The 27,097-nt window shown below is 38.7% G+C and overlaps 3 protein-coding genes across 3 annotated transcripts; 2 read left to right on the plus strand and 1 right to left on the minus strand.

The window, feature by feature from the left end:
• Positions 1-472: 472 nt before the first annotated feature.
• Positions 473-3,693, minus strand: LOC122316614 (mitogen-activated protein kinase homolog NTF3). The gene is made up of 2 exons (XM_043133287.1): positions 2,851-3,693; positions 473-1,560 (listed from the first exon to the last, which is right to left on the minus strand). The coding sequence occupies exons 1-2, from the start codon at positions 3,271-3,273 to the stop codon at positions 865-867; spliced, it is 1,119 nt and encodes a 372-aa protein (XP_042989221.1). The 5' UTR covers positions 3,274-3,693; the 3' UTR covers positions 473-864.
• A 1,928-nt stretch (positions 3,694-5,621) lies between these two features.
• On the plus strand, positions 5,622-21,160 carry LOC122316760 (AP-4 complex subunit mu-like). The gene is made up of 13 exons (XM_043133531.1): positions 5,622-5,778; positions 6,153-6,247; positions 17,024-17,227; positions 17,608-17,724; positions 17,827-17,955; positions 18,131-18,257; positions 18,874-18,977; positions 19,066-19,170; positions 19,251-19,345; positions 19,817-19,904; positions 20,078-20,138; positions 20,239-20,312; positions 20,918-21,160. Exons 1-13 carry the CDS (start codon positions 5,721-5,723, stop codon positions 21,014-21,016), a joined length of 1,356 nt encoding a protein of 451 aa, XP_042989465.1. The 5' UTR covers positions 5,622-5,720; the 3' UTR covers positions 21,017-21,160.
• Positions 21,161-24,157: 2,997 nt separating this feature from the next.
• On the plus strand, positions 24,158-27,097 carry LOC122315049 (alcohol acyltransferase 9). Its single transcript, XM_043130741.1, has 2 exons — positions 24,158-24,759; positions 25,874-27,097. The coding sequence occupies exons 1-2, from the start codon at positions 24,322-24,324 to the stop codon at positions 26,807-26,809; spliced, it is 1,374 nt and encodes a 457-aa protein (XP_042986675.1). The 5' UTR covers positions 24,158-24,321; the 3' UTR covers positions 26,810-27,097.

The following is a 27,097-nucleotide window of genomic DNA, read 5'->3' on the forward strand; positions in this document are numbered from 1 at the left end:
TTTGGAAAAGAAGAAATATAAGACATTTTCTATGTTTGAGAATGTGAGAAAGTTGATAAGTAAAATTAAAATTGCTTGAATAATATATATATTTTTTTCAGATGCTTTTGTGCTGGCTTTGTTTCCTTTATATTTTGTTTATGACTTCCAGCAAGAAGAAGAAACTCCACATCTTTGTCAATGAGTAACATGGAAGCACAACAAGAGTCCTTTCCAAAACAATCATATCAATTTCCTAGAGACAAATACACTGTTCAAGGAAGGATTAGTAAAGATGTGCACATAATTGATGGCTCCATATATCACAAAATTTAGAATCAACATAAGGATCCGGGATCAGAGATTTAGAGGGGAGGATCTTAACCAGAATTCCGTGCCAGACATTTTATAGCAATTTTCTCTGTAAAATGAGACAGAGGAGAGAAGAGAAGAGATCGGGGCGGGCCCCTGTCAAAGGAAGAGAGCACGAGAATTTCTCAAAACATATTGACCCCAACAAAAAGGTAGCATACTAGATTTTACATGAATATGTACACTCACATGGGAACAGAACGTTTTTAACATTATACAGGGTAAAAGTTCTTCATACCAGCTTTATGATTATAATGGTACAACAACACGCCTATCTACAACCAAGGACACCTACCATACAGAGCTTGAGCTCGAGAACAATAGTCATGCCATGCATTGATAGCGTAGCATTAAGCATGATTTCTCGAGATCATTATTTGATTGAAAAAGGAAAAAGAAAAACATAAATAAGGACTACGAAAAAACTGACCGGCTCCAAAGACGTATATAAAAGAGTCATCATCTGAAGAAAGAAGCCTTCTGGGCCACTCTGCAATGACATGCAAGAAGAGACTAGGAACAGACCTCCAGATTAGCCATAGCAGCTTCTGGATGGTAATGGAGTATTTCCTTCCACATCATCTCCCTTATCATATTTTCCCCTAAATCTTCATCTATGTCAAGATCAATGGGGACCTGGGCGGGAGGGTTGGTACTGGGATCATAAAGCGGGGACATGTAAGGATGTTGGAGTGCTTCTGTGACACTTATCCTCTTTGACGGATCAAATACAAGCATTTTTTGCAGTAGATCAATTGCCAAGGGATGAGCACTGGGATAAAGACTGGAGAAGGGGGTCCTGACAGAGTATGGAACTGACTTAATGTATCCCTTAGCTTTTGGATTGTCTATAAATTCCAGATCCTCATCTCTCTGGCTGCCAAGGATGTTGATGATCAGCTTAAGTTGGTTGAGACACTCCGTACCAGGAAAAATGGGTTTCCGGCCAAGAAGCTCAGCAAAAATGCAACCGACAGACCACACATCAATGGATGTTCCATAGTTGTCACAGCAGAGGAGGAGCTCTGGGGCCCGGTACCAGCGAGTTACAACGTACTCAGTCATGAACTGGCCCTTAACATTGCTAGTACGTGCTAGCCCAAAATCACATATTTTTAGGTCACAGTTTGCATTTATGAGAAGATTCCCAGGCTTTAGGTCACGATGAAGTATGTTGGCTGAGTGGAGATACTTCAGGCCACGAAGCAACTGGACCAGGAAGATCGGATTAATGCAAGCAATTTAAGGCTAAAGCAACTTACAAAGATTAATTACTGTTTGAACTATGGTTAAATGGAATAGCATTGATTGTGTAAATAGCACAATTATTGTGGCGACCAATCAAGTATGAAGAAGGGAGAAGAAGAAAAATAAACACTCAGAATCACATTTAACAAGATCATTGACTAAAGCCTCACAAATGTAGTATTTCGATTGACAACAGTTCCAGGATGGGCAAAAGTGCATAAATTCAGCATAAAATACCAAAAACCACTAAACAGACTCAAATAGATAGCACAAAACAGATGATGATGGTAGTACAGAACTTGATATTGCTTACAGAGTAGATATTGCTATTTTTTTCCTCAAATCAATTTCGGATGACTCACTAAATATTTCATTTTTGTAGACATCGGTTCAACTTTTTGTTTTTATATGTCCTTTTCTTAGATATACTTCAGCCACTATGTAACATTGCAATTGCATCATCATGGAAAATTTTCTATTTCTTTTTGAAAAGTCAGTATGAAACCTAATATTATCCATTAATTCAAGGGAACCTCAAATCAAATCTAAAAATTCCCATATTTTCTTGAAACCTGTCTATTGTAAACATGAAAGCATGCTTTTAATGAGAAATACTTTAGTTACAAAGAGATCTCACAAAAATAAACTCACATATTGACGTGGCTTGATGTGGTACATCATATTGTAAAATTAATTTTATTGTAAAGTAGATCTACTAGATCACATGAATCACGTCAGTTTGTGAGTTTACTTTTGTGAAATCCCTTTGTAGTTGTAGCTGTTCTTATTTTTAATAGATGAAAACTATCACAGAGTCTAAACTACAAAGATGATGAGACTGTCATAACCACACAAGTGCTCATCTATAACAATCAGAAAGCATAAGTCAAGTTACCAATCAGAAAGCAAATTATATTACACATCCATAAACCTTAGTACCCTACCAAAAATGAGTAAGCTCACTACAGAGGAGAACCATTCATAAATTGTAAGTGTTCACATAATTGACTATAAACTGAGGATGTACTCACTTAACTAATATTCTAATGCTCCCCTCTATGAGCATGTGAAATGTGTATATGTGTGCGTGTGTAGTTAGAACTTTTAAGGCAATAGAGTGCAGAGTCATAGTTACTACTTAGAACTTGGGACACTAGTTCTCCATGAAACTAATCAATAATTTAAAAAAAAAAAACTACTCAGAACAAGTCCAGCCCACTACTGCCCCAAAAAAGAATGTAAAAAAGATACCTGAAAGAGGAAATACTGGCAGTGATCGTTGCTGAGAATTTGAGAAGACTTAATAATCTGATGCAGATCCGTATCCATGAGCTCGTATACCAGATACACGTCCTTGAAGCTTCTCCTATGAACGGGCATCATCACATCTTTCAAAGCTATGACATTTTCATGCCTGAGATGCCGAAGAAGCTTCAGCTCGCGCAAGGTTCTCAGTGCATCCACACGGTTCTCGAACGCATTGTGAATCTTCTTTATCGCGACTTTCTCATTGGTTTCTCTGTTCACGGAGGAGCAAACGACGCCGTAGGCTCCACGACCGATGGGCTTGATAGGCACGTACTTGGTATCGATCTCGAACAAGGTCTGCCACATGGAATAGTAATGCTTCCCTTGAGAAATAACGCCATTCGGAGGTTCAACTGGAGTAGCCATCTCATCCCCTCACAAAAACTTCCCAAAAACAACAAACCAAATCCGGTTCCCAAATTTCAACTCGAAATTCAAGGATTTTCACTCAATTCTCCGGAACTCCGAAAAGAATTCCATGAGAATTATAAAACCCCAACATTTTTCTCGCTCAAATTCTCGCACGAACCCTACCTGGTCTACGGCCTCCCATGCGGGAGCTCTCAAATCGAGTTCGCATTCGATTTCTTCCGCTCTTTAACGGAATTGGCTTCGAAGACTAGCCGTGCAGCTTTCTCTACGATCAGATTCGTTATCTCGTCGCGATCAGACCAGAAAATCAACTACAAACACGTGGTCTTTCATTTTAATTGCATCTCAAGCCATAGTCGATCGCTCAACACTCTCTCAACGACGGGTACGGATATTTTACGTTTTGCCACCCTAGTTTGTGGGACCCATTGATAAACAACGGCGTTGTTGGGAGTTTCCGTTAAAATTGAGATGAGCTTTGTTCGAACTTGAAAGCTTGACGGAGTGAATCAGATTTTTCGTAAATGGAATATTCTCCGTTTGTTCGTATTATAAAATTTGAAAAAATCTTTCGATTAATCCACCGGAATTAGGGGGTCCTGACCAACCTGTCCGCCCACTGACATCACCTATCCGTCAAAACGCAAGCCGGTTTCGTTGGGAAGATGGAGTCGTCTTAACTCATTTAAGATGGAGTCGTCTTAACGCCATTTGGATAATAAGAGAAGATAAAAATAATTTTAAATAAAAAGATTAAAGTTAAATAAAATATTATTATTATTTTGATATTAGAAAAAATTAAATTGAGATTTAAAAAAATTAAATTATTTATTATATTTTTTATAAAAATATGAAAATTTATAATTTTAAAATAAGATAAAATACTTTTTAAATCTAAATGGGGTATTAAATACACAATTATTAAATTATTAAATATTACTCAACTCGATACCTTTTAACATATAGGACTTACAATATTTTTCAACTCAAAACATCTTTAGTAGGATTTATAATCTTTTTTAACTTCTTATAAAATATATAAATTCATCTTAATATCCAAACATATTAGGTAATCTCTACAAAACTCACTTTAACATCTCAACTCACTACTGTTCATAAAGAACTCATCCAATTTTAACTTAATCTAGATTAATAATTATGTGTTTTTCTATAAAAGGTTTATATTTAGCAAAAATTATTGAATATAATTTAGAAAAAATTTATTTTTCATCTATGTTTTCATCATCTCATGATATGATATTAAATGATAGATTCACAATAAAATATAATAAATAATATATAATCATCAAATGTCACATTATAGAATAATGAGAGGATTGTGAGAATTAAGATAAAGAATAGAATTACTTTATAATTTATTAACAACTAAATTTATTTGATCTTAATATGACATAACATTACCTTTCTTAAGAGAAAAGCGTTACCAACGTGTTTTTTTTTTTATATAAAAAATAAATTTATAAATTAATGTGATTTACTATAATATAACAAATTATAAAATTATTTTATTGTGAATTTATTTTTACAAAATCTCCACTGTACTAAAATTTTTTTTTGCAATCAAATTCAAAGATAAATTAAGATGAAATATTAAAATAACAATAAATCTTACACTTCTGTTATATTATCCTCGTATTCTTAATTTTCTTTTTTTATTCTTTGATTTGATCTATTTTTAATAAAAATCTTCTATCACCTTCTCAATAACAAATATATAGGAAAAAAAATATTAATTGTGACATAAAGAAATATTAGAAATATTAATTAAAATAAAATTAGAGTAATGTTAGATACAATTTTAGAGAATACAAGTCTCATGTATTCTATATGAAAAAAATAGAGTTCAATATTAAAAAATAATTTTTTATATGAATCCTAAATTAATCACTTTCTTCAAAAGAAATGCGTAAAATTTATATATTCTAAAATTATAAGTATTATTTATTTTTTATATGAATAATTATATATAAATGTCTTTACATCATATATTATTTACATGATAAAATTTAATTTAAGAAATAAATTTTAAATTTTAAAAATCAAATCCTGCTATATATGGTCAATGTATAAAATTCTTTTATATTCCTACTTCAATATCCAAAAGTTTGCACAAAATTGAGTCTGAAAATCGAGCACGAAGTTAATAAAGCAACTTGCATCGTCGTAAATAGTTTGAATTGGCAACTATTTTGACAAATCGCTGTTAAAACAATTTATACAGCAATTTTTGTCGGTTTATGATTGTTGTCACTTGTCACAACAATCGGTTGTGACGCCGTTGATCGAGTGCCACGTGCTTGTCTCGTGATCTCTGCCAACGTGGCATGTAACTATTCGTTGGTTAGACGTGGAGTCTGGACTTGAACCGAGAGAAGCAGAAGGAACGAAGAAACGAGAGCAATTGGCGGAAGGACTCGACCATGATCTCGCAGTTCTTCGTGCTGTCGCAGAGAGGCGACAACATCGTCTTCCGTGACTGTGAGTCATTCTATTCCTCTATTTGCCTTGAATCTCCACTTTTCACTCTTCTGAATTTCATATTTTATTATTGCTGTTACACAACTCAGATCGTTGGATTTTTAGCTATTTAGTCTGAGTTTAAACGCGCCTAATTTCGAGTTAAATTTTCCTGATTTATCTAATTCAAGTCCTAAAAATTTATTTATATGGTACCTAAAGCAAACTCGTTGAGAGCCTGAGAGGTAATTATTGTAGTAGAAAGGGTTCAAGCTGTATATGATTTATAAGATCATAACCTAATGTTTGTTGTGGATGACTGTTATTAAGGAATCTGGTGCGTGTGATTGAGTTTTATGATACATATTCAGCATTTTCTGTTAAATGAAATGCAGATCGTGGTGAGGTACAGAAGGGAAGTGCCGAGATATTTTTCCGTAAAGTGAAGTTTTGGAAAGAGGATGGAGACGGCGATGCGCCACCTATCTTTGTAGGTATTTTTCCTGTTAATTTCCCATAGGCAGTAGTACTTTCATCTTTCTGCTGCACATGGGCTGTATAGCCGAGGTCATTTCTGTTTATATATGCTTTTGCGTCCTAAAAGCAGAGTTATATGCCTTCAAGAAACAAAGATGAAAAAAAAATTGAATCAAGCTATTGTTCATAGTTTGTGGAATTGTAATAGTGTGGGATGGGTTGAGTTAGTGTCAAAAGGGGCTTCGGGAGGCATCTTAATAATGTGGAATAGGAGGGTAGTGGAATTGATGCATCATTATGTGGGGGAATTCTTGGTGGCATGTCATTTCAAGAGTATAGAGGATGGGTTTGAATCGGTGTTTGCTGGAGTGTATGGTCCTAATGTGGATTAGTAAAAGTAGTATCTTATTAGATGCAATTTCAGGTTTATGTGGTCAGTGGAATTTACCTGTGTTTTGGCGGGGATTTTAATCTTACTCACTTTCCTAGTGAAAGAGTGGGGGATTCTCACTTTTCGTGTGCAATGACTACTTTTTCAGATTTAATTTTTGAGTTAAATCTGATTGGTTTACCATTGGTGGAAGGAGATTATATGTGGACAAATGGCAGGACTTGTTCTAGGCTGGACAGGTTTCTGGTTTCACCCTCTTGGGAGGCTCAATTTTCTGGTTTGAGTCAGAAAATATTGCCAAGATTGTGTTCTGATCATTTTCCTATTATGTTGGATTGTGGTGGAATTGAGGGTGGGCGTAGGTATTTCAAATTTGAAACTATGTGGCTGAAGGATGAGGGATTTGTTATCGTGTGAGAAGATGGTGGTCTTCATATAATTTTTCAGGCACTCCAAGTTTTGTTCTGGCTAGAAAATTGAAAGCTCTTAAAAATGATTTGAAGAGATGGAATAAAGAGGTGTTTGGGAATTTGGATAGCAAGAGGAAGGTTCTTTTGGAAGAGTTGTGAGGCTTGGAGGATAAGGAGATGCAAGGGGATTTTTCTGGGGAGGATAGGGAAAAAAAAATAGGGGTGGTTTTTGAATTGGAAAATATAGCGTAGATGGAGGAAATTTCTTAGAGGCAAAAATCTAGGGTGCTGTGGTTGAAGGAAGGGGATAGGTGCACTAAATGTTTTCATCAAAGGGCAAACTCTCATAGAAGAAATAATACGATTGAGGTCCTTCGAGATGGGGATTGACTTATTACAGTTCAAGAAGATATTAAGGCTCACATAGTGAATTTTTATGAGAAGCTGTTTTTGGAAGATTTTTGTTGGAGACCTAAACTGGACAGTCTGTTTTGATTCTATTGATCAGTTTGAAGCTGAATGGTTGGAGAGAGAGTTTGAAGAAGAAGAAGTCCTTAGTGTGGTTAGGGGTATGGATAGGGATAAGGCTCTGGGTCCGGATGGGTTCTCTTTGGCATTTTTCCAAGCATGCTGGGACATTGTGCGAGAAGATATCATGAAGGTGTTTGTTGAATTTCATTCGTATATGAGATTTGAGAAGAGTTTTAATGCGACTTTCATTGCACTCATTTTGAAAAAGGTAGGGGCTGTGGAGATGAGAGATTTGCGGCCTATTAGTTTGGTAAATGGAGTGTATAAAATCATTTCTAAGGTGCTGGCCAACCGCATGAGCAGGGTGATGGAAAGGATTATTGTGAAATCGCGAAGCGCTTTGGTAAGGGGGAGACAAATTTAAGATTATGTTTTAATTGCAAATGAATGTTCGGAGATTAGAATTTTTTTTTTTGATAAGTAAGAGAAGATATATTAGAGCAAGAAAAGGGCAAGGCCCGAGTACACAGGGGGTATACAAAGAGCCTTGCTAAAGGCTAAGAGCTGCAGAGAGCAGTATAAAGTTCAGTAAAAGAAGTGCCATTTAGTACAATAGAGGAAGCCCATAAAACTAAAGTATGGTAAAAGAAATCCCTAAAGCCTTCCGGTGAACGCTCCTTATCCTCGAAACAGCGACTATTCCTTTCGTTCCAGGTGCACCACATTAGGCAAAGTGGCACCATTTTCCAAATATTTGCGACCTGCCCCTTGCCCCGGACTCCTCTCCAACAAGCCAACAGATCAATCACCTTTCGAGGCATTACCCATGCCAAGCCTAGTCTTGCATTTTAAAAAGGAGAAAGCTGGCATTTTAATTAAATTGGATATGGAAAAGGCTTATGACCATGTTAGGTAGGAATTCCTTTTCTATTTGCTTAGGAGATATGGTTTTGGTGAAAAATGGTGTTCGTGGATTAAGCATTGTGTTTTGACGTTGAGATTTTCAATTTTGGTGAATGGTTCTCTTGTTGGATTCTTTAATAGCTCGCGTCGTATGAGGCAAGGTGATCCCATTTCTCCCTTCCTTTTTGTTATGATTTTGGATGCTTTAAGTAGAATGATTGAGAAGGCAGTGGATGGTAATTTTTTGTCGAGCTTTTGTGGTAGGTGATGAGGCCCGGAATAGTTTAAAAGTCTCTCACTTATTATTTGCTAATGATACATTGATATTTAGTGAGCTCAATTCTGATCATCTTTGTGCTTTAAGAGCAATTCTGCTGTGTTTTGAAGCTGTCTCAGGGTTAAGAGTTAATTTATCCAAATCTGAAATAGTTCCTGTGGGTTCCATTCAGAATATTTCAGACCTGGCCAATATTTTGGGTTGTAGAATTTCTTCGCTTCCTATGAGATATCTTGGTCATCCTTTGGGGGCTTCACATAAATCAGTTACTATTTGGGATGGGATGATTGAGAAAATTGAAAAGAGGTTAGCTTGTTGGAAAATGATTTACTTGTCTAAAGGGGGAAAATTAACATTGATAAAAAGTACTTTGTCTAATCTTCCTATGTATTTTTTTTTTTTTTTTTTATCTCTTTTCCCGTTGCTGGCAAGGATAGAAAGGGGGATTGAGAATTTATATCAGTTTCTTTTGTAGTTCTCGTGGTTTGAGGCAAGGCGATCCCATTTTCCCCCTTCTTTTTGTTATGATTATGGACGCTTTGAGTGGAATGATTGAGAAAGCTGTGGAGGGTAATTTTCTGTCTAGTTTTGTCAAGCCATAGTAGTTGTGTTTTCCCTTGGAAAAGTATCTGTTGGGTGGCTTCTTTGGGCAAAGTGTTGACAACTGATAATCTTATAAGGAGAGGATTGTTTATTACTGATTGGTGTGTCATGTGCAAAAGGGTTGGAGAATAAGTAAATCATCTTTTCCTTCACTGTGAAGCGACAAGATTTTTGTGGGATGAGGTTTTGAGCTGGACAGGTTTACATTGGGTAATGCCCAAAGAAGTGGTGGATTTATTGGTAGGGTGGAAGGGTTTGAAGGGCTGTAAGAAGGCAGTGTGTATTTGGAAGATGATTCCTCCTTGTCTTATGTGGTGCATATGGATCGAAAGAAATGAGAGATGTTTCAAAGATAAAGAACGCTCTTTGGGAGATCTTAGTGATTTTTTCGAGTACTTTGGTTTTTGGGGCTAAAGCTTATGTAATGGTGGATAATTTTCTGAATCTATTTTAGTTTTCTGGTGTTTGTTTTCTTTTTGTTTCTGGAAGTTGTAGGTATTTCCTTTGTATACATCCTGTGTACTTGGGCTTATGCCTATTTCTTCGAATAAAATTATTACTTATAAAAAAAAAAAAATTGTTGTGGGGTAGTAGAGAAGAAAAAAAGTTCCATTTGGTTAGTTGGAAAAAGGTTTGTCAACCAATTAATTGTGGTGGGTTGGGGATAAAAAACTTGAGATTGTTTAATAGGGCACTACTTGGGAAATGGCTTTGGAGATATCACTTGGAGAGAAATGCCTTATGGAAAAACGTTATTGATGTAAAATATGGAAGTTTGTGGGGAGCTTGGTGCTCAAAAGAAGTTAGAGGTGCGTATGGGGCCAGTTTGTGGAAGTTCATTCGAAATGGTTGGGGGGAATTCTCTAATCATATTAAATTGAAGGTGGGAGATGGGAAGAGGATTCTATTTTGGCATGACATTTGGTGTGGGGATTCTACGCTTAAGTCGGACCTGCCCTCTCTTTTTAGGATTGCAAGGGATCAAACTGCAGCTCTGGAACATTCTTGCTCATGCATTGATAATAATATTCAGTGGAATGTTGCTTTTATTAGGAATGCTAAAGATTGGGAAGTGGATGATGTTACCGCTTTTTTGGAAAGACTTTATTGTTCTAAGGTGATGCTAGGAAGGGAGGACAGTATGCTGTGGGTTCATACAGGAAATTCCAAGTTCTCTGTTTCTTCTTTTTACAGCTTATTAACCTGTCACAGGAGCTGTGAGTTCCCTTGGAAAAATATTTGGAGAGTGAAGGTTCCTTCCAAGGTGGCTTTTTTCAGTTGGGTGGCATCCCTTGGCAAAGTTTTCACAACTGATAATGTTAGGAAGAGAGGTATGTACATAGCTGATTAGTGTGTCATTTGCAAGAAGGATGGATAATCTGTTAATCATCTTTTTCTTTACCGTGAAGTGGCCATGTTTTTGTGGAATGAGGTTAATTGGACAGGTTTACTTTGAGTGATGCCTAAGGATGTGGTGGATCTTTTGGGAGGTTGGTATGGATCAAAGGGAGGAAAGTATGCTGTTGATATTTGGAAGATGATTCCTTCATGTCTCATGTGGTGTCTATGGCTTGAAAGGAATGGTAGATGTTTTGAAGACAAAGAATGTTCGATGGGAGAACTTTGGGATTTTTTCTTTAGTACTTTGTGTTTGTGGGCTAAAACTCTTGTAATGGATGATGTTAACTTTCAGAATTTGTTTTAGATTTTCTTTTTGTTTTTAGAGAGATGTAGGTATTTCCTTTGTATACGTCTCGTGTACTTGGGCTTTGCCTATTCTTGGGAATAAAGTTTCTTATTATTTATCAAAAAAAAAAAAAAAAAAAAGAGTTACCTCAACTTGGTATTATTTTTGAATCTATTACATATATGCTTTCTTGAAAAGAAAAGTTCCTTTCCCATTATGCCTAGTGCTTTGTAAGTAGAGAGAACCTTTATAACTTAAATAGTGTAATATTGTATTACATGGACAAACTATTTTGTTGATTTATTTCAGGGCACATTATTTAGTAATATATGTGGAGAAAGGTAATTAACTTACGTGATGGGAAAAATCCTCATAAGTCATGGTGAGTTTTCAAGGTGGTGAGTTTTCCGGTGTAGTTTTTTAGCAATTTTTAGCAGTTTTCTTGGTGGTGCTATGGTAGTTTCACGTGAAGTAGTAGTTGAGTCCAAGTTGATTACCCTCACTAAGGAAGGTAATAACCTACGTTTTTCAGAATTTTGATGGAAGGAGAGGTATGATCTGCAGGTGGGTCGAAACACAACACTGTGGATAGTAAAAGTGTTGGAGGACTGCTTGAAGGGGGAAGGAAGGAGGTGTATTCGGTAATCAGAGAGGGTTATTGTAGTTTTGTTGCTCAACGCTGCTCAAATAGGCGTGGGCGATATTTGTCTATTGCCGAATACGAAAAGGAAGGAAGAATCAGGTTGCTCTGTTTTCCAGAAGATGAAGATGGATGGGGATGGAGGAAAGTGAAGAATATGGCTTGAGAGATGGTTCAGACAACTAGAAATGGGCATGGAACAGGCTAAGGAGGGCAGAGAAATAGAGGGGAAAGGCCTTCAAATATAGTGGCCAGAACCTTCAAGGAGGTCCTCATGACGGGTCCGATGGTGCAGAGGGGGCATGCCGATGCTGCAGGTCACGTCGTTGGGGGGGAACTTAGAGCCCCACGCCATTTCAGAAAAGTAGAGACTGGCAGGCTAGTTGGACAGGAGACGTGGGTGTCTAGTAAACGCCTGCTGGAGCTACAGGGGTTGTTGAGGAAGTTGCAGGAGGAGTTGGAGGAAGTCAGAAGGCATGTCGGGATGGTTAAGGAAAAAGGAAGGAGATGGGAGGATGAAAGGGAGGAGTCTGATACGGTGGCGTTTCAAGGGGTGGGGTTTAATGAAATCATCAAGGCTAGGCCTCTTTTAGGGCTGGAGCCATTGCAAGTTACAGGCTTGGAGAAGGGCCTGGGGTCCATGAATCCAATTCTTTCATTAACAAAAGGGAACAAGGCCTCCACGAGTGGAGGGCCACGTCTTGGGCCTGGGCCCTCTCAACCCAAGTCTTTTGTGGAAGACTCAGATCCGAGTACACAGCCTGGTTTCCTCAACCTGGTACTCTACGCTCCCCGTTTTGGGCCTGGGCCCCCTCAGCCTATGTCATTTGCTGAAGGCCCAGATCCAGGTCCGTTGCGGGGTCTCATCAACTCGGTATCACGCGACTCCTCTAAGGACACAAAGGCTTCACCAAGGCAGCCGTTGGCCATTATGGCCACGGTGATGTCACAGAACTCGCCGACGGTGATACCGGAGACCGTCGACGAGATCCCAGCGGCCCAGAGAGAGAAGACGTCACCGAGCTTAGCATCGAGCCCTGGCTTACATCAGGATGGCTATTTTCCGGCGCAAGAAGGACAGAGGAGTCCGATAGGCTCAGAAACACCGTATTTGGGCTCGGTGGAGGCTTCTATCACACATTTGGTGGTTGTGGAAGAAGAGGGGGAAGGTTTGGAGGACTTAGAGCTATCGGTGGAAAAAGAGTATGAAGATCTCACCTTCCCAGATGGTTGTCGACAATTAGGGCTAGATGACTTACCAGCAGAAGGAGATTTACTAGGCCTTCAGATCAGTAGGATGGAGGAACCGGTGCCATTGAACTATCGATTACCAGCGCAACCAGAAATTTCAGATTGGGTCTCCCACAAAGTGAGGGAAATTCAAAAACTTGTGGGGATTGAATGTGAAGGGTATGAGGAGCAATTTATGGCTCTATTTACAGCAATCGAAGCAGGCCACAAACAAAAAACTAAAGGCAAAACGAAGAAGCATAGGGAGCTTAAAAGATTGAATTGGTCGATGAACACGGAGAGTAGTGCTAGTAGGGGAAGGGTGAAAGGGAAGGGGTTGTCTGTTCCTCAATGAAGCCTAAAATTGTATCATGGAATATCCGTTGGCTAAATGAGGCAAATAAGCGTCTACGGGTTAGGGATTTGCTTCAGGAGTGGAAGGCGGATATTGTGTGTTTACAAGAGACGAAGTTGAAGTTGATTGATAGGAAAATTGTGAGGAGCCTATGGAGGGGTAGTCATGTGGATTGGTCTTTCTTGGCATCAAACGGGGCATCAGGAGGGGTTGTGGTAATGTGGGATCGATTGGTAGTAGAGAAAGTGGAGGATTGCATTGGGCAGCATTCGGTAGCATGCTCGTTTAAGTGTCTCCGATAATTTCTTATGGGCTTTTGCAAGTGTCTATGGCCCTAATCTAGATTCGGCAAGAAAACTTATGTGGGAGGAACTAGCAGGGATTCACTCCTGGTGGGGACTTCCATGGTGTATAGGGGGAGATTTCAACGTGGTAAAATTTCCAAGCGAAGTCTCGGGCACTAGAAGATTGAGACCAGCCATGGAAGATTTTTCAGAGTTTGTTTTTGATCTGAACTTGGTGGATTTGCCACTAGCTGGGGGCATCGCGACTTGGTCAAACAGTCAGTCATGGTCCAGATTGGATCGGTTCCTAATCTCGCCAGATTGGGAAAGTCACTTCCCGGATGTTTGGCAGAAATGATTGCCCCGTATTGGCTCAGACCATTGGCCTATTTTGATCGATTGCGGAGGAGTTCATAATGGTCGTCGGCCATTTAAATTTAAGAACATGTGGTTAAAATCGGAAGGGTTCGTGGAGAGGGTCAATCAGTGGTGGTCTTCTTATCAATTTGAAGGTACTCCTAGTTTCATTTTTGCAGGTAAATTGAAAGTCCTAAAAAGAGACCTAAAAGAATGGAACTTAGAGTCTTTTGGCAACGTTGGAGTAAACAGGAAAGCCAAGTTGTTGGAACTCTAGGAGATTGAAAGGCTAGAAGAGGTACAACCACTCACGCAGGAAGAACAAGACAAGAGATCAGAGTTGGTCACTGAGATTGAGAGGTTGATTCTGTTAGAAGAAATGTCCTGGCGGCAAAAGTCCAGGGCACTGTTGCTACGGGAAGGAGATCGAAGCATAAGTTTCTTTCGCAGAATTGCAAATTCCCATAGGAGAAATAATAACATTGAGAAGCTGATAGTGGACAATGTGGAGTGCAGTGATGAGCAGGTACTCCACAACAATGTAGTTGATTTTTATGAGAACCTACTAACAGAGCAGGAGGGTTGGCGGCCTCCCCTAAATGGGATGGAATTTGACACTGTTGGGTTTAATGATGCTTCTCGCTTGGAAAGGGAGTTCAAGGAGTCGGAGGTTTTTGAGGTAGTAAGGATGATGGCCAGGGATAAAGCTCCAGGACCGGACGGTTTCTCTATGGGCTTTTTTCAAGATTGTTGGGAAGTAATAAAGGAGGATCTTTTGAAGGTTTTCCAGGAGTTTTTCATGGCTAGAAAATTTGAGAGGAGTCGAAATACCACTTTTCTTGCACTAATACCCAAGAAGGTGGGGGCGATGGATTTAAAGGAGTTCCGGCCTATCAGTTTAGTGAATGGGTTGTATAAGATAATTTCGAAAGTTCTTGCAAACAGACTGAGTGAGGTTATGGGGCAGCTTATTACAAAACCCCAGAATGCCTTTGTAAAAGGCAGACAGATCTTGGATGTGGTGCTAATTGCCAATGAATGCCTTGATAATAGACTGAAGGACGGAAAGTTAGGGATCATGTGTAAACTAGACATGGAAAAGGCTTATGATCATGTGAACTGGAACTTCCTTTTACATTTGCTAAGAAGATGTGGTTTTGGGGAACGGTGGAGGGCATGGATACACTGGTGTATATCCACGGTAAAGTATTCTGTGTTGATAAATGGAGTTCCAGTTGGTTTCTTCCAGAGCTCACGTGGATTGCGACAAGGGGACCCATTGTCACCTCTATTGTTTGTGATAGTCATGGAGGCCCTAAGTAGGATGTTCTCGGTCTTGGTTGAAAATAGACTCTTAAAAGGGTTCTAGATCGGTAATCCGAACAGGGATACAATTATCATTTCTCATCTACTGTTTGCAGATGATACACTCATTCTGTGTGAAGCCGAACAAAATCAGATGCAAGTGTTAAAGACTGTACTATTCTGCTTTGAGGCCGTCTCTGGACTAAAGGTGAATTTGGAAAAATCAGAATTGGTGCCGATTGGGAAAGTCTCTAATATCTGCCACCTAGCGAGAACAATGGGATGTAAGATATCTTCATTCCCTATGACTTACTTGGGACTTCCTTTAGGGGGTGCCTCGAGGGCATCCGCGGTCTGGGATTTAGTAATCGAAAAAATAGAACAGAGATTGGTGGGGTGGAAGAGGTTGTACTTGTCAAAAAGGTGGAAGGATTACATTGATAAAGAGCGCACACTCTAACTTACATACCTATTTCCTATCTCTTTTCCCAATTCCAGCAAGTGTGGCGGTACGTATTGAGAAGCTCCAACGTGATTTCTTATGGGGGGGCTTGGGGGAGGAGTTCAAGTTCCACTTAGTTAAGTGGGAGTAGCTGTGTCGTCCTTTATCAGGGGGAGGCTTAGGGGTTTGAAACCTAAGGACTTTCAATCGTGCGCTATTAGGCAAATGGATGTGGAGATTTGCCAAGGAGCATGACTCTCTGTGGAAATTGGTGGTTGAGAAGAAGTATGGTGGTCTATGGGGGTAGTGGTGTACTAGAGAAGTAAGGGGAGCTTATGGAGTGGGGTTATGGAAACATATAAGAAGAGGATGGGGCGTCTTTAACCGGCATGTTAAGCTTTGTATGGGCACGGGATCAAGGATCAAATTCTGGAGCAATGTATGGTGTGCTAGTAGGGCTTTGAAAGAAATGTACCCTCCCCTGTTCTAGTTGGCCATAGATAAGGAAGCTTCAGTGGCAGACGTTATGGAGTTAGAGGGGGGCCAGATTCTTTGGGATATTAATTTTAGTAGGGCTGCACAAGATTGGGAATTAAGTATCTTTGCAGAATTCTATAGCCTCTTATACTCTATCAGACCAAGTAGCCAGCAAGAGGATATGCTGTGGTGGACTCTAACAGACAAAGGTAATTTTTCAGTTCGATCTTTCTATAAGGCCCTCACCAATGACCCCACTTCTATATGTCCCTGGAGAAAAATCTGGAGAAATAAGGCTCCTCCTAAAGTATCATTCTTTTTTTGGACTGCTTCCCTGGGGAAGATACTCACTACAGATAATCTGAGGAAAAGGAGGATCATTATCGCCAACTGGTGTTGCATGTGCAAAAGAGGGGGAGAGTCAGTAGACCATCTCCTTTTACACTGTGATACGGTAAGGGTACTCTGGAATGAGGTATTCTCGCGACTGGATATGGCTTGGGTGATGCCTAAAACAGTGGAGGCGGCGCTGGCCAGCTGGTCAAATATAAGGGGCAGAAAACCAATCAAAGATATTTGGAAGATGATCCCTCTATGCATTATGTGGTGCGTATGGCAGGAGCGAAATGAGAGGACCTTTGAGGACCAAGAAAGATCAGTGGAGGAGCTTAAACTGTTATTTTTTAGAATATTGTAGCTGAGCCATTGCTGTGGATTTTAATGGCATAGCCGTGCATGATTTTCTTATCTCTAATGTGCCTACCTAGTTAGTGTGTTAGAGTTGTAATATTGGCTTTGGCATTGATCAATACAATTTGTTTATTTATCAAAAAAAAAAAAAACTTACGTGACGGTTTTATATTCTATTATGTATCCTATGATATCATTTATTATGATATCATGTATCCCCTAATTATCTATCCTGATCATTTTCTCATTTATCTATATTGTCAACAGAATGTAGATGGTGTTAACTACTTCCATGTCAAGGTTGCTGGATTGTTATTTGTTGCTACAACAAGAGTTAATGTGTCACCCTCTCTTGTTTTGGAACTTCTACAAAGAATTGCACGTGTCATCAAAGATTACCTTGGTGTACTCAATGAAGATTCATTGCGCAAAAACTTTGTGCTTGTATATGAGTTGCTGGATGAAGTCATTGTAAGTTTGGTCGTTGTTTTTTTTTCATGTCCAGCTTTGTTAGAATGACTGTTGAAAAGTATCCTCTTTCAAGTATGCTCACTGTTCTTGTTGATCTCACGGGCAGATTTAAAAGTTAGATGTTCTCCAGTCTTATTGTTGATACAAAATAATTTACTCAGGCGGATGTTGACCTTTGAAAGGAAATCGTGTTGGCATCCAATTTATGTTTTCCCACATTGTCTCCCCCTCCTAGCCATCACCTATGTTGAATTTAAGAACCATTAGTTTTTACTTGCATGTATCCGTGTCACTGTTCTCTCTCTTTTTAAGAACTCTCCCTTTTATTTGTTTTTAATTGTAATTGTTTTGTATCTCTTACTGTTCTCTCTTTCTGCCAGGATTTTGGCTATGTGGAAACAACATCAACTGAGGTTTTGAAGTCATACGTTTTTAACGAGCCTATTGTGGTTGATGTGGCACGTTTGCCATCACTTGGACCCGCTGGCATATTTATGGTACTAATTTATGCTATCAATTGCATACTAGTGCCGTGAAGGGTCTACACTTCCGAATTAAGTATATGGTTTTATGGACTAATTAAACTCATATGTCTGCAGCAAGGGACCAAACGAATGCCTGGGACAGCTGTTACGAAATCTGTTGTGGCAAATGAACCTGGTGGTAGGAAGAGGGAGGAAATTTTTGTTGACATAATTGAGAAAATAAGTGTGACATTCAGCTCTAGCGTGAGTATTGTTGTTTCCTTGCTTTGTTCTTCTAGTACTATCAGTTATTGGCATTAAACTTAAACCAAACCCCCACAAACTGCATCGAGCTTATTTTGCAGGGATAAATAGTTTGCTTATTCAATCTTCAGATGGGACGTCAAGAATTTTTACTTATATACCGTGGGTTATGCAGGGATATATACTAACTTCTGAGATCGATGGCACCATTCAAATGAAGAGTTATCTTACAGGGAATCCAGAAATTCGGCTTGCTCTTAATGATGACCTGAGTATAGGAAGGGGTGGAAGGTCAATCTATGGTATTTCTCTATGCCATGGAAATCTTTCTCAAATGCTCTTTGTCCTTTGTTTATGTAATTCTTTCAGGTTATTCATTTGACGTGGTTTTTACGATGAATTATGGGGTTGCAAACAGGTGTACCGGAGCATTTGACATGTTGATGATATGTGTGTATGCATGTATTACTTGTTGTGAGTGTGGGAAGAATGCTTTTTAGTTTGCTTAGAGAGCTCAAGCCTAGAATTTGTTAGTGTCACTGGTGGAGAGCTCTCCAAGAGGTGTTAGATGTTATGTGATTACTCCAAAATACCATATATGGTACTTACTATATTTACCCAAGAAAGGGTTTGAATTGATTACTCCAAAATTGATTCCCAGCTAAACATAAGCTCACCATCGTTGTACTGGCTGACCCTATCAGTACACTCCACACAAGCAGTTACTGCCCCCCTCCTTCTCCCCTCCCTCCCTCCCTCCCTCTTTTTTGTTATGTAATAAAATATTGTTGTGGTAGTCTGCTCTGCCATGATTCTTTTTGAGTGTGATGCGGGGTTAATCCTGGCTATTTCTACAAAAATAATGTTCACGAATCTTTTAAATCTTCTCAAATAATGTCATTGTGTTGCCTTATGCAGATTATGGTAGTTCATATGGTTCAGGGGCAGTGATCCTAGATGATTGTAATTTCCATGAATCTGTGCATCTTGACAGTTTTGAAGACGACAGGACTCTGACCCTGGTGAGTAACTGACACGAGCTTGTATTTTCAGAGACACTTAAATTTACTGTTTGCGCTAAGCATAATATATCAAATCATTACAAAATAGGTACCACCAGATGGTGAATTTCCTGTCATGAACTACCGCATGACTCAGGAATTCAAGCCTCCTTTTCGTATTAACACATTGATTGAAGAAGCAGGCCCACTGAAGGTGAGTATAATTTTCCCTCTAATGAAATCATTTGTTACAACATACTCCATATTAGAAGATTTTAATTTTTTTTCTCTTAGGCTGAAGTGATTCTGAAAGTGCGTGCTGAGTTTTCCTCAAGCATTACTGCAAATACAATTCTAGTACAGATGCCACTGCCAACGTATACAACTAGGTATTTCTTTTTTCACCTTGCTACACCAATTGTAACTTTCAACATTTGGTGCATGTTTGGGTACCCATACTACAAGCCTGAATGTGCTCTTTGCTTTTCACCATTTACACTAGAATGACTTTTATTATGAACTCTCCCTTGGAATTTATCCATGAACAATGCCAGTCGGACTTTAATGCCCATACTGCAAGTTAGTTTCATGTGAAGCCTCTCATGGAATAGCACGTAATTTTCATGCTAGGGGGGACTTGGATGGGAAAAATATTGAGAAGAGGCTTTAAATGTAAACCGAACACGGGAACACAAAACAAAACTTTTTCTTTAGAATACTTTTTAACTCGATTGCTTCTGCCTCCCTATTTGTTATTTATATGAGAGCTCCTTATGGCGAGAAAGGGAAGAAGGAGATCAGACTAAGAAATGAAGTCTAAAATCAAATTTTGGTATTTGTTCTCGGGGAAAAAAATGCAGAGTTAGTTTTGAGTTGGAGCCTGGAGCAGTTGGAAACACAACCGATTTTAAGGAAGCAAATAAAAGACTTGAATGGGGCTTAAAGAAGGCAAGAATGCTCTCTCTCTCTCTCTCTCTCTCTCTCTCCAACAACATGCACATGCACTCAAAACATTTTAATCTCTTTGTTTGTCACAATTTTGCTGCCCTCAGTTTCATATTAACATTTATTATGAGTATTCTGTGTTGATAGCGAGGATTAATTGGTGCATTAAATTGTAGATTGTTGGCGGATCTGAACATACTCTGCGCGCAAAGCTGACATTCTCACAGGAATCACATGGTAAGATATTGTCTACCTACCTTATCTTTGTAATTTGTGATGTATATATGTTTTCATTGTCATGAAGGCTTATGATTTTATGTTCAATTTTCTATCGTAGGAAATATTGTGAAGGAATCTGGACCCGTTAGCATGACCTTCACAATACCAATGTACAATGCTTCAAGGCTTCAGGTAAAAAGCTAACTTGATTGGTTAGGGTACACAATCTGTTTGTGTACCACTATGATAATGAACTCATCATAGCTTCACTAGCAATTTTGTTGAAAATGTGTACCAGATCAAGTTAGAATCAACGAGAAGTATATTTGTGATGGTTGTATAGAAAACAAAAGGTGACGGTTGTATAGAAATACAGTGCATGGCATCTATACCTTGCCTTTAAAGAGGTTATGGATCCCTTAGCCTTGAGGATTTCTCACATTTGCATTGGTGATGCTCTGTGACAACAATTATGTTGGAGTTTTGTGTCTCTCTTATGTCGTTTGCAATCTCTGGAGTTCATCGTCATAAAAAAAGTTTCCCTTTCGTATTTCTTAAGTTTGAAAGAAAACCCAAACAGCATACGACAAATTTCTTACTTAAAAAGACTTGTTGACCTTGGTTTGGTAATGGGTCAAATTCAGCGTGAAAAATGCGGTCTTATTATATACATCCATCCTGATGCCCATTACCAGACTGCCATAAAATATAATGGTTACTCTTCAATATTTCTTTCTTTATTTCATCTCGTTGTCAATGGTTTAAGGCGCCCATTTTCTCCATCTTTTCTGCTGCAGGTTAAGTACTTGCAGATAGCGAAGAAGGCAAAGAATGACAATCTTTATCGATGGGTCAGATATGTCACACAGGCGAATTCTTATGTTGCTCGATTATGATCATATAATCTATTATTCCCGCGAGTTTTCTTTTCTGGTATTTGTTCTCTAGCTACTGAAATTGGGATTGATCCTTTCCATAAAAATTGAAATTGGGCATTTTCGTGAATGGAGGAGTGAAAATCTCTAGATTTGACAGCTTTAGTACGCATCTATACTTCCGACTCAAAAAACTCATAATGATAGGCGATGGAAATAAGTTTGATTCTACACTTTTGAAGTTGGTTTTGATCAGCAATTGGAAAAAAAAAAAAAAAGGAACCCTCTGCATCTATACCAACTGTAATATCTCTGATACGCATTTCGCATATATGCCTGAAAATTTAAGATAGATTTGTCAGGAACTAGATTCCTTTTTCTTCTTCTTTTTTCACCATGGTGGACTAATTTTCGGATATCTTTGGAATATGAGAAAATAAAATTGCTCTCAAAGGAAATAGATTCCAAAAAGTGAAGAAAATTAACCAGATATAGGAATATTCACTACCCTTTGAGTGAAAGACAACCACGAAAAAGCTCCTCGCTTTTCAAAACTCGCTTGATTTTTCTGACATGAAAGTATTTGTTACTAATTTTGTCAGGGGAACCAGGTGCTAATTCCTTTGCTTTTTCTGGCAAAGAGTCATCCCTTTTCCTCTGAAAGATCAAATATATTCATTCTTCTTTATATTGACTAATAAGTGGAGACAGCAGGAATCATTTCAATCGATTGAAGCTTTGGCTTTGTTGAAACTTCAAAACTATTAAGTAACCTTTTGGATAAAGATTATTCGATGTTTCTAGCAGCATTAACAGTCTACAAGCTTGTGTTGTATCAACTACAGAGGCATGATATTGAAATTTTTTATGACAAAAAAAGATAAATAGAAAGAAAAAAAAGAACCTTTATATTTGCACGCACAGAGGAACGGACAAAAGTAAATGGAACCGTCAGGGCTAACTTTATAGCGGATATAGCCTATGCCCAAAAGTCATTTCTAGCAGTTAATTATACGGGGAAAGTGTTATAGTCACAGAACATTTTTATAAAAACAAATTTATGAAGTGATATGATTTTATATGTTATATTATATGTATTTTATAAATAAAAATAATTTTATAAATTAATATCTCATATTAAATTACATTGATTTATATATTTAATTTTATAAAATAGCTAGACAATTTCTCATTACATACACATCTTTTTTCGGTGAGACGGCAAAAGTCTCTCTAGCTAAAAGGCATTTGCTAGCTCTCTGAATCATGAGTTGTCAAATAAAACGGAAATAAATACATAATTAAATAAAAAGGTTATTGAAAAATTATTGCCTATACTTCTTAATTCCCTCTACGATTAAATACCGAAATATCAAATTAAATTTGTCTCCCACCCCACCCTCTAATGAGAAATAGATTTCATTTCATTTATTAAGGAAGATATTGTTATAATTGATAAATACAAGTAAAAACCTAGATTATAAGGTAAACTACGCATCTGTTGGGAGCTTTCTCATACAAATTTTTTTGTGACATGTATTGTTTTAACTTCAATAAACACTGTAATAACATAGATGTTCATCTCGATTTGTCTGAGAAAACACTACTCTATATAAACATAGATATCCATTATCTACCTTTCAAAAGATGAGAGGGTATTCAAACTCTTATTCTTCAAAAGAGGAGAGGGGAAAACCAACCTCCATTCTCCACAGAGGAGAGAGACCAATAACCTATTTTTATTTATTTTACCTAAACACAAATTATAACAAACAACATAATAAAAATACACAAGAAATACTATAAAAGAGAAATTCAATAAAACATAAACTATAAAATACATAGAAAATCGAGAAAACACGAGCAAGGACACCCGCCATATTAGGAGTGTGTTGGACCATCGATCTTGGAGTTACCGAAGTCGCTAGCCCTAGATATGTCGCGTGTGACGACAGTACAACCCTTCTGTGCGGTGGCACGTGGAGGCCATGTGCGCACTTTTGACTAGTACGTGTGGATCATGCACTGCTCATTTAGATGAAATTTTTGACAGGTTTAAAAGATTGGCAACTTTAAAATCTTACAGTAGGACGCGTAGTGGATACATGCTATTGAAAAATATTGAAATGCCATTTCTCCATATTTTGACCGAATAAATTAAAACAAAACCAAAATATAAAATACAAAAATTCCTAAGGGATGAGGGACAGTAGCAGGGAGCCGAAGTTTTCCTGAACTGTTTTTGGTCTGGGTGGATTTATAGAGAAAAAATATAGCTTCTCTCTCTAGATCTGTCTAGGGCCGGCTCTTCAACTAGGGCGGGCGTTTTTGGTTTGAAAGTATGGCTTTAGACAGAGAGGACGTGTGTCTAGAAATCATAGCAACGTGGCATCTTCGTAGGATATGATGCTCTGCATGCACGGTCAAGACCGCCGAACCGAAGTTGACATCGAGCTAACGCTAAGGTCCCACTCCCACACCCGAAATATATCAGAGTCTCAGAGGAGAGGAAGGATGCTTTTACTGTACTAGATGGCTCTTAGATAACAGATTTTTTCTGTCCACCGAAATAAATAATCTGCCATGATAAAGCAAGGAAATTAACAAGAAGGGAAAATGCAAGAATCGAATCTTTCGTGAGTTGTGGTCAACTTCCGCAGACCCTTAAACAAAATGGGCTGAATACGACATATTCAGCGTCCCCCCCTCCCCTCCTCCCCTTTCTTTGGAGAAAAAAAAAAAAAAAGCTTATGTATTTATTTTTTGGTAGAAGAAGGAGGTGGTGCAGGTATTAGCTATGCGTGGCATGATTTTGTGGTATTACTATCGATCAGAAGGGTTCATGTAACATGTGATCCCTGAAAGGTACGTGTCAAAGGTGGACAGGTGGCTTCTCAGGGTAATTATATTCGTTGATTGGCCCACACTTAAACCCCCCCCCCAAAAAAAAAAACCCAAAGGTTTGTACGGATTATACTTTGTGAATTTTGAAACCAGATATTGCAATATCCTTAAACTCTGTCATTGTGCGCGCAGCAAATTTAGTCCGGTAGTCCGACCGTGGTTTTTTTCTTTTTTGGTTTTAATAAGGTAGGGCATATTTTAAGCATACTGCTCCTGCCCTCTCCTTAGCATCACTCCTCAAGGGAATCTGATCGTACTATCGCCATATCCAACCGTAGATCTGTGATTGACCCATTGCTCTCTTGTCTATACAAAGGCTACCCTCTCACACCTCGCACTTGTATCACTCTCTGTCTCTCTTGTTTTAGCACATACATCATCTGCAACAAGAGCGAGCGCGAGAGCTGAAGAGCATATTTTACATGGCAAATATGTTAAAATCTTCGGAACTTCCAGACTGTTGTTATCCAAACCAACCCGTGTTAATCTGCCCGAGTAGCCCAACACCCAAGCATTCCCTCTATCTTTCCAATCTCGATGACCAAAAGTTCCTTAGGTTCTCCATTAAATATCTCTACCTTTATAAGAAATCTGTGGGCTCGGATAGCTTGAAATATTCCCTTTCCAGAGTTCTTGTGGATTACTACCCATTGGCTGGGAGGCTGAGGGCCAGTGCTGAGGATGATCAGAAGCTTAAGGTAGATTGTAATGGAGAAGGTGCTGTTTTTGCCGAGGCTTTCATGGACATCAGTGCTGAAGAACTTCTCGAACTTTCCAAGAGACCAAACAGGTCTTTGAGAAAGCTCTTATATAGGGTGGAAGCTCTTACTTTCTTGGATGTTCCTCCCCTTGTAGTTCAGGTCCGATTTCTTGTCTCTCCTTAGATGTTTCAGCTATAGCTATTTCTTTTAATTTCCTTCCGTTCTTCTTATTTCTGTCATTTTTTTGCCTGGCAATGTTCCTTTTCTATTCTTTGCTTTCCCTTACCGCTTCCCTATTCCTTTATCCCGGGTCTGTAGGTTCCCCTACCCAGTGAATCTTTTATCATGAAAAAAAAAAAGAAAAAAAAAGCTCTCCCCATAACTCATATATTTTTCCCCTCTGCAACAACACAAACAACATAGTCCAAGTTGATTTTGAAAATAAAATCCACTTACTGCTCTCTTGTTTTCCCGACATAATTTTTTAAATCATGATATTGTTTTCCACGTCTTGTTCCTTCATCAATCTATATATTTAATCGAAGAACTTAGCATAATATAGCCACTTAGCTTAGTGCTCTATTAAATATACCTAGATCCAGTAGTACTAGTTTTTCCGCTTGAACTTTCTCTTTCAGTCATGCATATACACAGACCTGGAAATGATGCTACCAAGTACCAACCCTACAGCACCACACTAGTGTATAAAAACCACTACCATTCATGATTTTATCCAATCACTCTGGCCGTACCCAGCGGCTACATTCTTACTACTGGCTAGAAAATACATATATAGAAACAACTTTTTTCTTTTTTTAAATAAGGAAAATCCGTGCAGTCTTATTCGAGGGATCATGCCTGCGATCGATTGGGAGCTCAGACAAGGTTACAAAATACTAATAATGGCAAATTACTAAATGACTATGACTCCAGTGACAGACATAAATATATATGTTTTTAATATATTTTTATATATAGACATACATATATATATTATATGGTCTTTCACCACAATCACCAAAAAGTAAGGGACCCTACATACCGCTGAAACCCTGAAATTGCTCCACATTATTCTTCTGTTCCTTTCACGAGCTCGGTTGGTGAGCTTTGGTTTGCTTGTGTATTATGTTCATTGTTCCCCGGCTCCACCCCCACTATCTATTTTCATATGTTTCAAGGAAAGAAAAGAAAAGAAAAAAAAAAAAGTTTCTTTGTAAGTTTAATTTGCCTTCAATTTGATTTGTTTTCCTCTCTTACCTTTTTTTTTATCCAGGTGACAAATCTCCGTTGTGGGGGTATGATTCTGTGCACTGCGATCAATCACTGTCTCTGCGATGGCATCGGCACATCTCAATTTCTACACGCCTGGGCCCACGTCACCACCAAACCAAATCTTGATCTACCAATCACACCACTCCACACTCGCCACGTGTTGAAACCCCGAAACCCACCACAGGTAAACTTCACTCATCCTGGATATACCAGAACAAACCCCAAGGACGATACCCACATGATCATGGACATCGCAAAGTTCCTACAATCTCAGCCGCTCGTGCCGGCATCCTTAACCTTCACCGCCTCCCATATCCTTCACCTCAAGAGGCAGTGCGTGCCATCGCTCAAGTGCACCACCTTCGAAGCCCTCGCGTCCCACACCTGGCGCTCCTGGGTAAGATCACTGGACCTTTCCCCCTCGCACAATGTCAAGCTGCTTTTCTCCGTTAACGTCAGGAGAAAGTTGATCCCAGAGATGCCACAGGGGTTTTACGGGAATGGGTTCGTGCTAGGATGCGCCCAGGCCAATGCCAGGGACTTGGTCTCTGCTAACTTGCACAATGGTGTAAAGCTGGTACAGCAAGCTAAATCCACTCTCGACAATGACTATATAAGATCCATGATCGATCTGTTGGAGGACAAAACTGTGAGGACAGACCTGTCTGCAAGTTTTGTCATATCGCAGTGGTCTAAACTGGGCTTAGAGGACTTAGATTTTGGAGAAGGGAAGCCACTGCACATGGGGTCTCTAACGAGTGATATTTACTGCTTGTTTTTGCCGGTTGTTGGTGAGTTTGATGCCGTGAGAGTGCTGGTGTCCATGCCGGAGAGCATTGTGGAGAAATTCGAGTATTACATGAAGGAATATTTGGATAAAGAAGATGATCATGCTAACGGGTGTCAAGGGGAAGATAATATTATACTAGTGGACTGATCTATAACTTAAGCTCGGCCTCAAATCAATGCCTTTTTCTCTTCTTCAATTTTCCGCCACCCGCCCCAGGCCAACATATATTAAGCATCGCTAGCTTATTCATGGGAGCAACTAATTACGTACTGATCATGATGATGTGATTCCAGCATGTACAACTATAATTAATTTGACCCACTAGTTTTAGAATTTTGTTATTGCTTCGAGATAACCTCGTTTCACTTTCCTGCAAGTTCTTTACAAATTACCAGTACGAAGAAATCCGTTAATATACGATTGCATGTTCTATTT

Source organism: Carya illinoinensis, chromosome 7, assembly GCF_018687715.1.
Source record: "Carya illinoinensis cultivar Pawnee chromosome 7, C.illinoinensisPawnee_v1, whole genome shotgun sequence".
Taxonomy (NCBI): Eukaryota; Viridiplantae; Streptophyta; class Magnoliopsida; order Fagales; family Juglandaceae; genus Carya; species Carya illinoinensis.

Bases quoted from the DNA above. Each gene is read 5' to 3' on its own strand.
- LOC122316614 (XM_043133287.1), bottom strand. From the start codon at position 3,273: ATGGCTACTCCAGTTGAACCTCCGAATGGCGTTATTTCTCAAGGGAAG. The intron at 1,561-2,850 runs GTATCTTTTTTA...TTCCTGGTCCAG, and splicing joins GCCAGTATTTCCTCTTTCAG to TTGCTTCGTGGCCTGAAGTA.
- LOC122316760 (XM_043133531.1), top strand. From the start codon at position 5,721: ATGATCTCGCAGTTCTTCGTGCTGTCGCAGAGAGGCGACAACATCGTC. The intron at 19,905-20,077 runs GCAAGAATGCTC...ATTAAATTGTAG, and splicing joins TTGAATGGGGCTTAAAGAAG to ATTGTTGGCGGATCTGAACA. The intron at 20,313-20,917 runs GTAAAAAGCTAA...TTTCTGCTGCAG, and splicing joins ACAATGCTTCAAGGCTTCAG to GTTAAGTACTTGCAGATAGC.
- LOC122315049 (XM_043130741.1), top strand. From the start codon at position 24,322: ATGGCAAATATGTTAAAATCTTCGGAACTTCCAGACTGTTGTTATCCA. The intron at 24,760-25,873 runs GTCCGATTTCTT...TTTTTTATCCAG, and splicing joins TTCCTCCCCTTGTAGTTCAG to GTGACAAATCTCCGTTGTGG.